Source organism: Peromyscus eremicus, chromosome 20 (assembly GCF_949786415.1).
Source record: "Peromyscus eremicus chromosome 20, PerEre_H2_v1, whole genome shotgun sequence".
NCBI lineage: Eukaryota > Metazoa > Chordata > Mammalia > Rodentia > Cricetidae > Peromyscus > Peromyscus eremicus.
Genome location: NC_081436.1, coordinates 42,235,237 through 42,251,507, shown reverse-complemented (window position 1 = coordinate 42,251,507; position 16,271 = coordinate 42,235,237). Strand labels below are relative to the sequence as shown.

Sequence of the window (16,271 nt, the reverse complement as noted above, 5' to 3'; positions counted from 1 at the left end):
AGATAACGACAGCCAGGCCATACCAATTCCCCTGACAGGCAAGAAAGTGCCAGAAAGGAATGGTCTCAATGCGTTCTGATTAAAGGATTAACCAGAAGCGTTTACCCCAAGGACGAGGGTAAATCGAAGAACCCAGAGAGGCCGGGGGTTCTTTGCTCTTACGTCAGGCTCTTAAGCCATTAATAAAATGTGCTCACGACTGTCCTCAGTTCTGTCCACATGGACAGGACGGGAGATGTGCAAACAGACGGGAGCGGCGCTTTTCTTGGCCGCGCCTCCCCCTTTCAAGGCCAGTGCCAAGTCTGGCTGTGCTGGCCCTGTGCTCCGGCAGGTGTGTCCCCGGCCATTCTCCAGACCCCGGCCTCTGGCGGGGACAGGCGGGTAGGCAGGGCGGCGTGTCATCGCTCAAGCCGCAGGAAGCACGTTCCTGGGATGCTCGCTGGGCTCCATAAACATCTAATAACTGCCGGTGCACAGGAGCCCAGAGTCCCCGTCTGGGTCCACGCCCACGCCGAGCTAGGGGGCGGGGGGGGGGGGGGACACCCCCTCCGGGGCGCCAGGGCGCGGGGCAGTCCCGCCAGGCGAGCGCCACCCCGCGGGCGCGCACCGCCGAGGCCGGCGGGAACCATGGCAACGCACGAGGCTCGCCGCCGCCGCCGCCGCCGCGCGTGCTGACGCTGCGCGGCGCGCCGGATTGTGACGCAGCCGGGTTCCGGGTTCTCGAGCGACCGCGGGCGCTGCCTCAGGGGGGGCCCCTGGCAACGGCAGCAACGGCCGAGGCAGGCGGGGTCAAGATGGTGGCTCCGCTGGCGGGGGAGGCGCTGGAGGGAGGAGGAGCCAGACCCTAGCCGGCCGGAAACACCGACGCCCCGAGGCCTCCCGGGAGCCGTTGCCGCCGCCGCCGCCGCCCCCTGCTCCATCGAGGGACGACGCGAGCGGGCGGCGGGGCGGGCCGGGACCCAGGACAGGAGGGCGGGCCGGGGGGCGGAGCCACGCTCCTCGGCGCCCGCCCCGGCCGCGGCCCCGGGCCTCCTCCCCCCCGACCCCCCCACCCCCGCCCCGAGCCGCCCTGCCCGGCCCGCCCAGCCCCGGTGTGGCAGCGGCTCATGGCGGCGGTGGGGCCCCCGCAGCAGCAGCAGCAGCAGCAGCAGCAGCAGCAGCAGCAGCAGCAGCAGCAGCAGCAGGTGCGGATGGCCCAGCAGCAGGTCTGGGCGGCGCTCGAAGTGGCGCTCCGGGTGCCCTGCCTCTACATCATCGACGCCATCTTCAACTCCTACTACGATTCCAGCCAAAGCCGGTTGTGCATCGGGCTCCAGATCTTTCTCCGGCTCCTTGGTAAGGAAGGACAGCGGCGGGGGGGATAGCCCGCGGGCCGGCCGAGGCGGGCCCCTGCCCCGGGACGGGACGGGACGGGCGCGGCAGGGCACGCTGGTGGGTACGCGGCTTGGGGAACCGCGATTGGATGGTCCCCATAAGGGCCTTTTGGCGGGGTGCGGGGACCCAGGATCCTCGTGCCAGCGTTGACAGCGGAGTGGTTCGGTTGGCACTTGGATGAGGTGAGGTTTAGAAAGCACGGCTGTGTGAGCATGCGGCTCCCTGCCGGCTGTTTCTCTTGGGGAATGACTGACTGCTGGCTTACCGCGCGCGTCCTATGCGACAGCCCTGGGAAAAACAACTGTCCCGGTCTCGCCGTGTGTGTCTGTGTGTGTGACCTTGGACTGGAGCCAGAGCTTGAGCCCCCCCCCCCCCCCCCGTGTGCCCCTTCTCACGATGTGGAGTATGTGGTCACGTCTGTGTCTTGGAGTCCCCAGGATCGCGAAGTGTTTGAGGGAAATGGGGCCGTACAAGCCACGAGACAGGGTTGAATGTCAGACCTTGAAACCATTTCCAGAAGTCACCGCGAGGAAGGTTATACTTAAAACGAACCCTAAAATCTTCCTATGAGTAAATAATAAGGTGTTGGGTGTGACTTTGAAAACTTGCCCCCAGGGTGATGAGACATTTGCAAGAGACTTAGGAAAATTGGTCCTTCATTTCGTATGGACTGGGTACTAAGAGCATTTTATTTTTCACTTTCTATTTCTCTGTGCGCTGCATTACCAGGGTGAGAAACACTATAAAGGGATGTTTCTTCTAATCATTAGTTTGACAGATTTTGTTGATGAGGTAGATGTTAAGTGGGTTCTTGCTTTCGGAGTATTGTGGGTTGGGGGGAGCAGGCTGGTAGTGAGGTCCAAGTGCAAGCATCTGTTGCCTATTCCCACAGAAAAGGAGTGTCAGTAAAGGCAGAATTTTGTTCTTAAGTAGTTTACTTTTGCAGAGCATTTTCACAGGTATTCCCTAATCTGCCAGGCACCCCCCAAAGGTGGGTAGTGTTATTCTCACTTTACAAGCGAAGGAACGGGGTTGGGGAAGTGAAGTGTTTGAGATTTGGTGCACAGCTGGTAAGTGCTTGCCAGAGCCCGGAGCTCCTCTGACGGGAGGATTACCTTCTTCCTCAGTGTTGAAATACAGTGCAGGGCAGTGTATTAACTGTCGGTGCTCATCGTAACAGTAGAAGAAAAAAATGGAAGTGATGTTCTGTGAGCATGGGACTTAGGAGTAATCTGCTGGGCACACAATTTCAGCCAGTCTGCTTTTCTCTGTACAAGTTCCTGCCACCGTTCTCTCTGGTAAAGTGAGTGCTGTATGTGAGAAGAGGCTGCATATTCATTTCAGAGATAGTATAGCCACTGCCTTGGAGGTCTTCAGGGCATAATAACTGCAGGTTCTGGCAACTCTTTGGGGACCTGGTGATTAAATGCACTGCCCTGTTGAGTACCCACCACTAGCTAGGTCCAAAGAAAGGAGTTTTCTGTAGTTAAGTTGTTTGTAGTAAGACTGTTAAGAAAGCAGCTGTTCCCCTTGCCCACTCTCCATATATTTTTTTTTCTTCTTCACCGAAGTTTCGTATTTGGGGATTTAAATAAGAACCGCTCGTGATCCAGTGAACTGTTCTGTGCTTTGGCTTTGTAAAGATGGACCGTGATGGTATTGTCAACACAAAAACACAACTTGCACCTCAAATGGGATAAGAGATAGCTTATTCTGGAACCAAATACGAGTGACTGTGGCCCAGGAACACTGATTGAGGTTACCCCAAATTCCATGTTCCAACGCAGCAACAGTTTGCTCAAGTTTTTATAACAAAGCAGAGTGTCATGAATTTAAAAAACAGTGGAAACAATAAGTAGTTGGGTCAAAGCAAAGCCGAGACTCTTCTGTCCGCTCTGGACCCAGGATAGTATGTGAGGGCACGCCAAGCCTGTGGTTGTTGGGAATGAAGGCTTAAGTTAATGTATTTCAGATAGTTTTTATCTTTTAGTCACTGGATGCTCACTAAGTCTCACTCTGACTTGGGCAAGGAGTGACTAAGGGCTAAACTTAGTTTCAGATAAATCGTAATTAGCTTCTAGACCTGCAACATTCCAACCTCTCCACGGTCATTGAAGGTCTCATCACTCAGCCTTGCAGAAGGCACAGCTGCTTTTCGGAGCTTCTGTCCACAGCATCTATCATGGAGTTTAGGACAATAACATAGAGTTAGGGTAATAACCCTTTAAAACATCATTCGGCTCTTCATGTGTTCGCTGTTCGTATGATCACTTTTCAAAAAAGGTTTAATGCTTCAATTAAGACTGTACTTTTTTACAGATATTTCATCCTTTTGAAATCACCAAATATTTATCAGAAAAATTTTATTCCAGAATATTGAGTCAGATTTTATGAGCAATTAAAAATCGGCTTCTAAATTTATCACCCAACTATTCCCTAAATTGTAGCAGAATAGTTGTGCTAATGTTTTGTTTGTAAGAATGAAAAATGTGCTGGGTGGTGGTACAAAACTTTAATCCCAGCACTCAGGAGCAGAGGCGGGGGATCTCTGTGAGTTCGAGGCCAGCCTGGGCTACAGAGTTGAGTTCCAGGACAACCAAGGGATACACAGAGAAACCCTGTCTCAAAAAACCAAAATAAATAAATAAAATAAAAATGAAAAAAATGAGTTTTTGTGATTGAAAATAAATGGCCGTAAATGAAAGTAATGACATGTTGTGTATTAAAGGTCTCGTGGAGACTAGCCGGAACTTCCCATTATTATCAGCTGTACTGCTCACTGTTGCCCAACACACCCTTTTCAAACATTACTGATTTTATATGTCAGTGTCTGCAGCTTTACTCCCTCTTGGTTCAGCAACTGCACTTTCATTTGGTGTCCAACCAATTTGAGATCCAAAGGTCAGAAAGTAAAGCCTTTCATTTTAGAGACAGAAAGAAAACCATAGCAGTATGTACATTTTGGAACATAAAACTGTTTCTTAGGAAGTATTAAAAATATTAACTGGAACTCGTCCCACAGCAACATAATGCTGAATTAGCAAATTAGAGAAGATGTGAGCGTAGGAGCTCGTTTTAATAGTATTACTCACATGGTGGTAATTCATTGAAGTGGCAAAGGGTTTTCTAAGCATAAAAGAAAACCCAGAAATTACAAGGAACAGTAAGTTTGAGTGTTTGAAAATGGAAAATGTCTTTATTGCAAATCTTTTAAAAATGACAAGCAGAAGAAAATGTTTATATCATGTAGAGTAAGCCCTTTAAAAAAAAAGCATCTGCTTCCATAATAAAGTGGGCACTTTACAATAGATAAATTTCAGGTGGCCAGGAAAATAAAGAAATAGTTTCTAGGGACTGGAGAGATGACTCAGAGGTTAAGAGCACTGGCTTCTTTTCCAGAGGTCCTGAGTTCAATTCCCAGCATCTGCAAGGTGGCTCACAACCATCTGTAATAGGATCTTATGCCCTCTCTCACATGCAGGTATACATACAGGGTACTCATATACATATATATGTAATCATACATACATATATATGTAAAAATATATGTATAAGCTTTACTTATAATGATAGAAATATACAGTTTATCTGTTAGATTAGTAAAGAATTCAAAGTATGATTTAAAATTATTTGGCAGAGGTGTTTACCTATTTGAAATGGGTAATTTTATATAATTTGGTAAGCCATCACCTCTGTGTAAAGCATTTGGCATTATCAGTTGATACTGATTGAGAGAGGCAGGGTCTCGTGTAGCCTAGGCTGGCCCCAGATTGAAGAAGACCTTGAGCTTTTGATTCTCTTGCCTCCACCTCCACTGATGAGATTACAAGCATGTACAAAACCACACTGGAGCTGGTTTTACAAGATGGTTTTACAATGCTAGTGATTGAACCCAGGCTGTCAAGTGTACGAGGTAGGCAAGTATTCCTGCCATCTGTGCTATACTCCAGCCTTCCAGTGATATTTACTCTGTACCTTTTGACTCATAATTCCAGTTCTAAAGGCCTGGATTTTAGTTATACTACACTATGAGCAAGGATGTTAGTTACAGCATTATTGAAAGTAACAGAATGGCAGTCTTCAGACTTACTCTCAGTGTGTATTAGTTGGGAATCTGTTCACTGTAAAAGAGTGAGAATTTTCTTTGGTACTGACTGAGATCATTGATTCAGTAGAAAGAAACCTGTGATGTGAGAAAGCAAAATGAAGCAGGAGTAATTGTGTCTGGCCGAGGACTAGACTGAGATTTCTCAGCAGTAGCTCTCTTGACATTTTGGACACATAAATAAATATGGGGATAGGGCACTATTCTCTAAACGTACAGTTTTTTAGCCTTTTGTGTCTTCTACCTACTTGATATCAGTAACACCCCTGACCTCAGTTGTCACAACCAAATTTGTCCCTAGATTCTGCCAAATGCCCCTAAGGAGGGAGGAATCTAATGCTGGTTGAGAAATGGACAAATAGACTAGGAACATAAAATACATAGCTTAGAAACAGACACCAGTATAATAGACACTTGATGGGTTTTGGAGGGAGAATTGAATGCAAGTCCATGGAAATAACTATGAAGTATTTAGTGATAATTTACTTAATATGGAAAAATTACTCATTCCCTTTCTCTTATTTGTATGAAGAGTTAATTTGTAGAAAGTAAAAGACTATAAATTGAATTTTTACCATTAAAAACCTCTTATAATAAAGGAGCATCTAAAATATAAAAGACTGGATGTAAACCTGGACATTACTTATGATCAACAAATAATTTATGTTGAGAATATTTTAATTGCACACAAATAGGGAAAACTGCCAGCACCATGTTGTGTTAGTCGTTTTGTTGTGACAACATACCAAAGATTGACCTGTTGGAAGGAGGAAAGGGTTATTTGAACTCCAGGGTTCAGAGAGTTCAGTCCATGGACGCTTGGTTCATTGATTTGGGGCCTGTGGTGAAGCGTAGCATCATGACCAAAGGCCACAGCAGAGAAAGTTGCTTATCTCATGGCAGACAGGAAGCACAGAGAAACAGGAAGGAGCCAAGATGAGCTATACCTTTAAAAGCATCCCTTTCAAAATCCCGCTATCCCCACCGCCCCTGCAAGGGACCTGCTGCCTCCAGCTAGGCCCCACCTAGTCCATTCAGCTTTGAATTCATCCTTGGATTAACCCATTGTTGGAATTAGAGCTCTGATGATCCGGTCACCGCTTTCAACACTGCCAGGGACTAAGTCTGATTCAGCATAGCCTTTTGGGAGGACACTTGTCCAAACCCTAATAAATGGACAAAAGGTAAAGTGGCATTCACAGAAAAACCCTGAATAGTCGGTAGGAATGGAAGAAATTACTCAGTGGTCAGGAAAAAGTTTGTGTTATCATTTGAGGGGATAATTACCCTGATTACACATTGTTCATAGGAACCCTTATCATAAGTACTAATGCGTGTCAATTAAAAATAATGCGGGGGACAGGTGGTGATGGCACACGGCTTTAATCCCAGCACTTGGGAAGCGAGGCAGGCAGATCTCTGTAAGTTCAAGGCCAGCCTGATCACTTTGTAGAGTGAGTTCCTGGACAGCCAGGCCAGGGCTACACAGAGAAACCTTGTCTCAAAAAAGCCATTTCTAGAGGAAATGTTCTCAGAAATTATATAAAACAAATTATAAAATATTAGTAGATTCAATATTACAAATGTAAAACCTCAAAAGGCACTGTCCATATGTATCTCTGTATGAGTGTGTGTTTATACTTGTCAGGGTGTATGAGAAATCAAGTTGTTCCACCTCTTTGGTGTCAGTAAGACAGTGTGATGATAGGAAAAAAAGGTATTTTTCTTTCTTCTTCCACATTCAGTCCAGAATGTTTCTCCTCTGGTCAACAGAATGTGTGTGTGGGTTCCCCGCCCCCACTAACAGCCAGCTCCGTGGCAAATTCTTCAGTGGGTAGGTACCACTGCTTGTCCTGTAATTTAGTTCAGCACTGATATCCCATTTTCTAGGATGAGAGGTCAGTCACACAAGACCGCCCCTCACTTCAGATGCCAGTGTTGAGGTTGTGTGGCCTGTGCCTCTAACATGTGCTGTCTGTCCTTCAGAGTTTCCCTGACCTACCTTTTGTGTTCCCTTAATTACTAGAACGGTAGACAGAATCTGAGGAAATGCCATAATTGTCCATTCAGTACAAAGGACACATATGGAAGAGGTAGATGTACGAGGTACAGTGAGGTGACGAGGGGAGGGGACTGTGTGGAGTCTGTGTCCCATCAGGTTTCCAGCCTCAGGAACTGCAGGTTCCAGAGCTGTCTGGAGCTCAGAAGTCAGTCCTGCTGGAGTTTTCGTTGTTTCATTGTGTAGGCATGTTACTAAATCATCAGCCTCTAACTTAGCTACTCAGTTCTGTCCCTCTCCATCCTCAGAAGTAGGGCTAGGAATGGGACCAAACCCTGTGACAGTCGGTCTCCTTCCTGAGGCGATCCAGAAGCTCCAAACTGTCCTCCATTGCATTCCAGTTCATGACAGTCTTATCACTGTGCCTTCCACAGCTTTTGGAAGTTGTAAGTTTGGAATCTGAAGACCAGACAGATAGTTCATATTATAGATGAGAACAACTCTTCTGAGCAGGGTATGGTGGTACATGCCACCATGGAAGCAGAGGCAGGCATATCTCTGAGTTCAAGGACAGCTAGGGCTCTGTGGAGAGACCCTGTCTCCAAAAACCAAAACCACCACCTCTTCAGGGTTTGGCTTTTTAAAATCCATGTTCACATATGTTAATACAATCATACTTGTTAAAATTTTAATTTTATGAATAAAACAACCAAGGATACCATTCTTGTTGTTTTGTTTTACCTAAGATGAAAGTTTGATAGAATGTTATTGTTTTAAGGTAGGGTCTCATGCAGCTCAGCATGGTCCTCCTGACTTGGATTAAAGGTAGGTGCCAAAATGCCAAGCTTAGAAAAATGTTCTCTTTGGTATAATTTACTTGTCAAGTATGCTAATAGGTTGATATCATTCCACAATGCTTTGCTTTTTCCTGGACATTCATTACTTTTGAAATAAGGGAGAAATGTATTGGTTAGTGTGCTGCCTTGCTGTATTTCACATTCTATAGCCTGCTTTCAAATGCTTTAAAGGTACTCCGGGATCTGCACAGGTGTAACTGTTCTCCCTTCTAAATTCTCGTCAGAAGCTTGCAGAAGAGGCTAGGAATGAAGACACTGTAAAGAGTTTGCACTCTGGTGAGGCCCTCCCTTAATCTTAGCACTTTGGAGACCCAGGTAGGAAGGCACAAGTTGAAGGCTAGTTTGGGACACACACAGCAAGTCCCTGTCTCAAAAACAAAGAGTTCATGCTGTCCTGTGTGAAATGCATGGAGTTACCCCTCCTCTCCTGTTTTTATTTCTTGGTTTTAGAAATCTAATTGAAAAAATCCTGAACTCTTTGGTGAATTCAGTTCAAATATTAATTCAAAGCTCCTGAATTGGACTTTTCTACCTTGCGAACCTTAAACACACTAATTACGGAGTCTAGGACTGAAATTCCCAAGTTGTGGTTTAATTCAATTCTCTTTCTGCATCCCAGGGTGGTGTTTTCAAAGAAAGTGGGGTCCCTTATGAGCCCTAATGAAAATATCCCCTGGGCTTCCTTAGACAAAAAATGGACCCTAAGAAGGGACCTCATGTCTGAAGGAATGTAAAGAACCTTAACAGTGCTCCCCAAAGATCACCAACTGAAACATTTACTTTGGAGACTTATTATTTGGGGAGTTGGTATTTTTTCTGTAAAGTGAGAGTTGGTTCTCCCCATATAAAAGATCTGTCTGTAGACTTTGGGGAGGAATGATAACAACTGTGGGCTACTTTTGGAGTGTTTGTTAATTATACACTGAGAGTGTCATTTTCTACAGGGAAGAAACGTATCAAGCCTAGGGGTGGTGGCATGTGCCTGCAATCCCGGCATCTAGGAGGCTGAAGCAGGTACAGGTTGGAGGCCAGCCTTGAGAGAGAGAGAGAGAGAGAGAGAGAGAGTGTGTGTGTGTGTGTGTGTGTGTGTGTGTGTGTGTGTGTGTGTGTATGTATGTATGTATGTATGTATGTATGTATGTATAGTGAGGCCCTGATTTGGAGGGAAGGAGGGATCAGGTTACTTGTCAGGCCATATCCAGACTTGGAGGTTGAAATGTCATTACAATACTTACCCTCTTCTGCCATTGGCACTTGTTTCTGTACAAGCATTCCTAATAGCCAAGCCAGTCCTCTATTTGTGTGTATAAATAAGATTCAGAGAAAAAGTTATTAGGTTTTAAAAAAAAGACTAAAGGTTCAACTAAGGTCATGACTAGTTAGTGGTGGGGGCTGATATACTGCTTTGAATAGCAAGTTGACACAAAACATTTTAGTACTTGTTTTACTTTCTCTAAGTGGCATAAAATAGAACTTGTTATCTTGATGTTGACTCAACTTAGAAGATCAGTTAGGCTAGGGATTTTCCATGTAGAAAGCAAGGTAGCAGATGGCCTCTTGCAGGCTGAAGTAGCACCATCTTCCATTCTAGGGGAGAACTGCTAATGCTCCAGACAATCCCATCTTCTGGGGGAGCAGGCAGAACTTACTCAGATTTACATATTTTCAGGTGTGTGCGTGCGTGCGTTCTTTTCACAAAGGACCTGATTTTAGGCACAGGTAATCCCTTAAAGGAACTAACCATCGTCCCAGCCCTTTATACACACACACACACACACACACACACACACACACACACACACACACACACATGCATAGGCTGTGAGATACAGCATTCTTCTTGGTGGCACACTGAAAGGAAAGCTACTCAGTGTTTATGGCTTCTTAGCTATGTCTCTCCCCTTTCCTAGATTTCAGTTTTCAGTCAGGCTCTATTTTGTGATCATCTTTAAGAGCATAATACATATGGTACTGAAACATTGCCCCAGTAAATAAGTCTTTCTTTTGTATAAAGCATTGTGGGATCCATTTATTTATAAGGCAGGGATATAACTATGTAATAAGGTGATACCTCCATGGATAATTATAGATTTCACTATCTGGTAGTACATACAAAAAAAGTTCTGTGGGGATGCCAAATGAACAGTATAATCTCTAGGATAGGTAGGATTTGAAAAGTCAAGGGTGAAGAAATGTGGGGCTATCATTCTAAGGAATATACCGCAGATGTAATTATGGTAGAGGAAGGAGCATTTGGCACGGTAGTGTGTGTTGGGAAGCAAAGTTTGAGGGTGTGGAGCCCAGAGCATCATCAGAAGAATAATGGAACCTTTCTTGAAATTAGGTTCTAGAAAAGGCAGATGAGGTTTGCAGTTAGAGTTTAGGAGAACTACGTGAGCAGTTTTATTTCATTCCTGTATTTTAAACCTAGTACAGTAATGTAGTCATGGTGATTTCACTTAAAAGTACATCTGTTTAGGCAGAGTACATTGGTGGCACTTGATATGGATCATCAGACCACTTAAAGTAGTTACACATGGAATAATGGGAGTGATGTGGGAGTGACGTTTAGGGCCATCTTTTAAAATGTGGTTTGGTCGAAAAAACAAAACAAAAAAGAAATTTAGCTGGGCGGTGGTGGCGCACGCCTTTAATCCCAGCACTCCGGAGGCAGAGGCAGGTGGATCTCTGTGAGTTCCAGGCCAGCCTAGTCTACAAAGTGAGTTCCAGGAAAGGTGTAAAACTACACAGAGAAACCCTGTCTCGAAAAACCAAAAACAACAACAACAACAATAAAATGTGGTTTGGTTTTTCTGAGGGTTACTTTTGCTATCTGAAGAAGTGATTCAGTAATTTGTAGGAAAGGGAAACTTGGAGGCATTTCCAAAATGTGAAGGCAAGTAGTTGGGGCCTGAGTTTGGACCCTTAGAGAATACGCATGTCTAAGAAACAGGAGTTGAAATAAGAGTTCAGTTGGAAGAAAAGGAGGTACTGGGTAGAAGTAGAGAACTTCACCTGATTGCCTGAAGAACACTTTAGGAAAGGATTCTGAAGCCAGGTAGGAACAAGCCTTCCATTCTAGTCATTCTTATTCTTAATGGTCTTATTTTTGTGGAGTACATTAACCTTTTTAATCATTATGAAATTATATAGGCAGTGTCGTCTTGAGTTTTAAAACTTACCAAAAGGTATATATCATTACAAATTTGTCTTGAAGGTAATTTAATAATCTTATGCCGGGATATATACCATGACAAACAGAATTACTTTAGAAACCAGAAAATATGGGGCCAGGTTTTTTAAAATGACATGTTTAGTTGGTCTGGCCTTTAGAACTCTTAAGTTGCCTTGAGGTTTAACAACTATGAAAATACCATAATAATTAGGAAGAAAGTTCTAATTGCTAGTATGAAAACATGCTGAAGAATATTTCTTTTGAACAATATTTTCTTTTTTTCCGTAGGTATAATTGTGTCCAGTGTTGTTCTGATCTTGTCACAGCGCTCACTTTTCAAGTTTTACATGTACAGCTCAGCCTTTCTGTTAGCTGCAACTTCAGTGTTGGTGAATTACTACGCTGCTTTGCACATTGACTTCTACGGTGCCTACAACACAACAGCTTTTGGAATCGAGCTGCTTCCTCGGAAAGGGCCCTCGCTGTGGATGGCACTCATCGTCCTGCAGCTAACCTTTGGAATTGGCTATGTCACCCTACTCCAGATTCAGTCCATCTATTCACAGTTAATTATTTTGAATATCTTGGTTCCTGTAATCGGCTTAATCACAGAGCTACCATTGCACATCAGAGAGACTTTAGTTTTCACCTCTTCTTTGATCCTCATATTAAATACAGTGCTCGTCTTGGCAGTGAAACTTAAGTGGTTTTATTATTCCACACGGTACGTTTACCTGTTAGTGAGGCATATGTACCGAATTTATGGATTACAGTTATTGATGGAGGACACATGGAAGAGGATTCGTTTCCCAGATATACTTCGGGTCTTCTGGCTAACAAGAATTACAGCTCAGGCAACAGTGTTAATGTACATTTTAAAGATGGCAAATGAAACTGAGTCCTTCTTTATTTCTTGGGATGATTTCTGGGACCTCATTTGCAATCTGATCATTAGTGGATGCGATTCTACACTAACTGTACTAGGCATGAGTGCTGTAATCTCTTCGATAGCCCATTATCTGGGCCTGGGAATATTGGCCTTTATTGGATCAGCCGAAGAAGATGACAGGCGGCTGGGCTTCGTAGCCCCCGTTTTATTTTTCATTTTGGCTCTTCAGACTGGTTTAAGTGGGCTGCGACCCGAAGAGAGACTTGTCCGCTTAAGTAGAAACATGTGCCTTCTATTAACTGCAGTCCTGCATTTCATCCACGGAATGACAGACCCCGTGCTCATGTCTCTCAGTGCCTCCCACGTGTCCTCATTCCATAGACACTTCCCTGTGCTGTTTGTCTCTGCTTGCCTGTTTATTCTTCCTGTTTTACTCAGTTACGTTCTTTGGCATCACTATGCACTCAACACATGGTTGTTTGCAGTCACAGCCTTCTGTGTGGAACTCTGCTTGAAAGTGATAGTTTCTCTCACCGTTTATACGCTATTCATGATTGATGGCTACTATAATGTCCTCTGGGAAAAGCTTGATGATTATGTCTACTTTGTCCGCTCGACAGGCAATATTATCGAATTTATATTTGGAGTAGTAATGTTTGGGAATGGGGCCTATACCATGATGTTTGAGTCAGGAAGTAAAATCCGGGCTTGTATGATGTGCCTACATGCATATTTTAACATCTACTTACAAGTAAAAAATGGCTGGAAGACATTCATGAATCGTAGAACTGCTGTTAAGAAAATCAATTCACTTCCTGAAATAAAAGGGAGCCACTTGCAAGAAATAGATGATGTATGTGCAATCTGCTATCATGAGTTTACAACATCTGCTCGTATTACACCGTGTAATCATTATTTCCATGCGCTCTGCCTTCGGAAATGGCTGTACATTCAAGATACGTGTCCAATGTGCCATCAAAAAGTGTACATCGAAGATGATATCAAGGATAATTCAAATATATCTAACAACAATGGATTTATTGCACCCAATGAAAATCAGAATCCAGAGGAAGCTTTACGAGAAGACGCTGCTGGATCTGACCGAGAACTGCACGAGGATGACAGTACGGACTGTGACGATGATGATGGTCAAAGACAAAGGGACGGAGGGATTCAGCACACAGGCGCGGCGGCGGCGGCGGCAGAATTTAATGATGACACTGATTAAAGTAGCATTTACTAATCACTGAGGTATTTGTTTAAAATTCAGTTCATCCAAAATGGAGTGCTATGCTTCATGTCAGAGTGTAACCAAGCACAAAAGCAGTATCGCTGTGGAAACTGTGAATGATGTTCCGTTTACTGTGATGTGCTACTGTAAATATACCTCTTTAATTACTTCTGGTCTCTTTGGTGACCTATTTAAATTTGTGTACATTATTGTACATAGAATAAAATGTTTTCACGTTTTTATGACAAAATTTGAACAAATAACTTCTTAATAGAGATAATGATCATACGGTGCGTCAGCTGTGCCAAAGATTCCTCCATGAAATTAGAGTAATCTAATGCTGGATCCTAGTTTTTCCTTAAAATGAGTGGGAAAATGAAAAGTATAAAATTACAGATAAAATAGTTTGGAGTAGGGCTGGAGAGATGGCTCAGAGGTTAAGAGCACTGACTATTCTTCCAGAGGTCCTGAGTTCAATTCCCAGCAACCACATGGTGACTCACAACCATCTGTAATGAGATCTGGCTCCCTCTTCTGGCCTAAAGGGATACATGCAGGCAGAACACTATACATAATAAATAAATAAATCTTTAAAAAAAAAAAAAATAGTTTGGAGTAGAGAGGCTGTTAACTTTTTTTTAAACCAAGGAACGATAACCTGCTAGAAGCAACTGAGAAACTTTAAATCTGAGCTGCAGCTTAGAGCTGGGTTCAAAAGTCATGGGTCAGAGACTGAGAATTGAGAAATAGCCTTGTTATCAACTCAACTTTGATATAAACCAGGATGTACTGGGTAAGTTTTAGGGAAAACATCACTGTCCTTTCAGACTTTTGATGAAATTACACAATAAAAAGGTCATCATTGTTAACTAAGACATTATCTACCTAAACAGTGCTGATCCAACTTTATGGGTCAAAGTGAAGGGTGTAACTTACAGTGTTAGCGTTTTTAGAGAATGACTGGAAAGATTTCCTTAAGGAAGCTTACAGGTTTACTATGAAATTCCACATCATCAAAAAAAACCCACATACCAATAAGTATCAGGAAAAGAAGACTTTAATAGTGTTGTTATATAGCGTGTTGGCTAATTCCAGCGGATCTTCTTCTCTGACTGCTGCCATTATCTCCAATATTTGACTGAAAGAGAACAAGAGGAGCAACTTTCTAAGAATATATTGTTTTAAAGATATATAATCGCCTTTTCCCGTGTAAGAAGAAATCTTGTACCCTTCCTAAGGAAGTTTAATTTAAGAGTTATTAAAATTGTCAGTAGTATCAGTAGGAAAACATGACCAATTACTGGCAGTCAGAAAGTTCTGGAGCTAACTTGCAAATAAAGAAAACTAAAAACCAGGGTCATATAAGTGCAGTACTAATGGAACTGTCCCAGGAGTATGAGTCCTTTAAAACTGTAGATCATAGCACACTTGTTACTGGATAATGAGCTTCTTAAAAATGAACTGTATGCTGCACATCATACAGGTTAAGTACCTTTCCACTTTGGGTTTAGTTTTATTTATATTGACACATATACAATGATGGTATTGGGGAGAGCAGGGCCAAAAACTTGAAAGGCACTGCTTGCTGAACTGTCTTTAACAGACAGCAAGGGATGGTTGTGTGCACAGTAAATACATAATGGCAAGTACAGAAGCTGTGGCGGGGGTGGGGGGGGGCAGAGGCCTCTCTTTGTTTCTTTGCACAGAATGATGACCAACAGTAGTGGTTTCCTAGCAATATTATCTGTAGGTAGTTTTTAAACACGGATTAGAAAGTTGTAGTCCAAATTAAACATTTAAGTGTTCCTTGTTGTGCGCTTTTTGTTCCCTTTATGAGTGTCCTAACTGAACACCCCAGATAAATAGGACAGGGCTTCAAGATGAGCTGGAACTGTAGAAACTGCTCCCAGTATGACAAAAGCCAGCTTGACACGATACTGAAAGGAAATCCGTCAACACTGAAACTTTAGAATGCAGTTGTCTGCAGCCAGCTTGCGGACTTGGTGTGCTGCTCAGGCTGCCCTGGGAAGCAGTGCTGCTGCTGACTGCGGTGGCCCAGGGCACAGCTGCTCTGCTAAGACCTCTGCAGCAGTCGCTTTACTATTTAGAAATTTGTGACAATCACTGGTGCTTAGTGAAGCATTTTGTTTAGTGAGCCGCTAATAACATCTGGCAACCTGGCCAGGCCCTTTGTATCCAGTATATTTCTCTGTAGCTTCAGGGGCATAAAGCTGCAGTTATTTATTTTTAAATATAGCATTCTGGGGGATTTAACTGCTTTTGCTTATTGTGACAGATTTTTTTTCAATTACTTGTGTGTGTGTGTGTGTATGTGTATGTGTACATAAATGCAGGGACCAGAGGAATCAGATTTCCCTGGAGCTGGAGTTACAGGTGGTTGTGAGCTGCCCAATATGTGGTGTTGGGACACAACTCAGGTTCTCTTGTGCCCCTAATCTATGAGCCGTCTCTCCAGCCCCTGCTGTGTGTGACACCCTTATACTAGGCACAGGCATTAAGTCTCGCAGTATCTACTCATCACCTTTCAGTATTCCCCACAATGACAAGCAGTTAACTCTTGAAGAAAAAAAAGGATGTTGACATGGTGGTTCAAGATTAACCCCAATAGTTGGGAGATCGA

General features: G+C 43.8%; 2 protein-coding genes across 3 annotated transcripts in view; one reads left to right on the top strand and one right to left on the bottom strand.

Moving 5' to 3' along the window:
- Positions 1–1,091: 1,091 nt before the first annotated feature.
- Positions 1,092–13,798, top strand: Rnf139 (ring finger protein 139). The gene is made up of 2 exons (XM_059247362.1): positions 1,092–1,335; positions 11,799–13,798. Exons 1-2 carry the CDS (start codon positions 1,107–1,109, stop codon positions 13,625–13,627), a joined length of 2,058 nt encoding a protein of 685 aa, XP_059103345.1. The 5' UTR covers positions 1,092–1,106; the 3' UTR covers positions 13,628–13,798.
- Positions 13,799–14,671: 873 nt separating this feature from the next.
- The window catches only part of Tatdn1 (TatD DNase domain containing 1), a 35,381-nt gene continuing 33,781 nt past the window's right edge, over positions 14,672–16,271 (bottom strand). For both annotated transcript variants that reach the window (XM_059246874.1, XM_059246875.1), the window contains one exon: positions 14,672–14,768. In XM_059246874.1, coding sequence (XP_059102857.1) covers positions 14,672–14,768 — 97 coding nt within the window. The remainder of the gene's footprint in view (positions 14,769–16,271) is intronic.

Excerpts from the sequence above, each read along its gene's own strand:
- Rnf139 (XM_059247362.1), top strand. The coding sequence starts at position 1,107 with ATGGCGGCGGTGGGGCCCCCGCAGCAGCAGCAGCAGCAGCAGCAGCAG. Across the intron at positions 1,336-11,798 it reads GATCTTTCTCCGGCTCCTTG|GTATAATTGTGTCCAGTGTT; the intron begins GTAAGGAAGGAC and ends TTTTTTCCGTAG.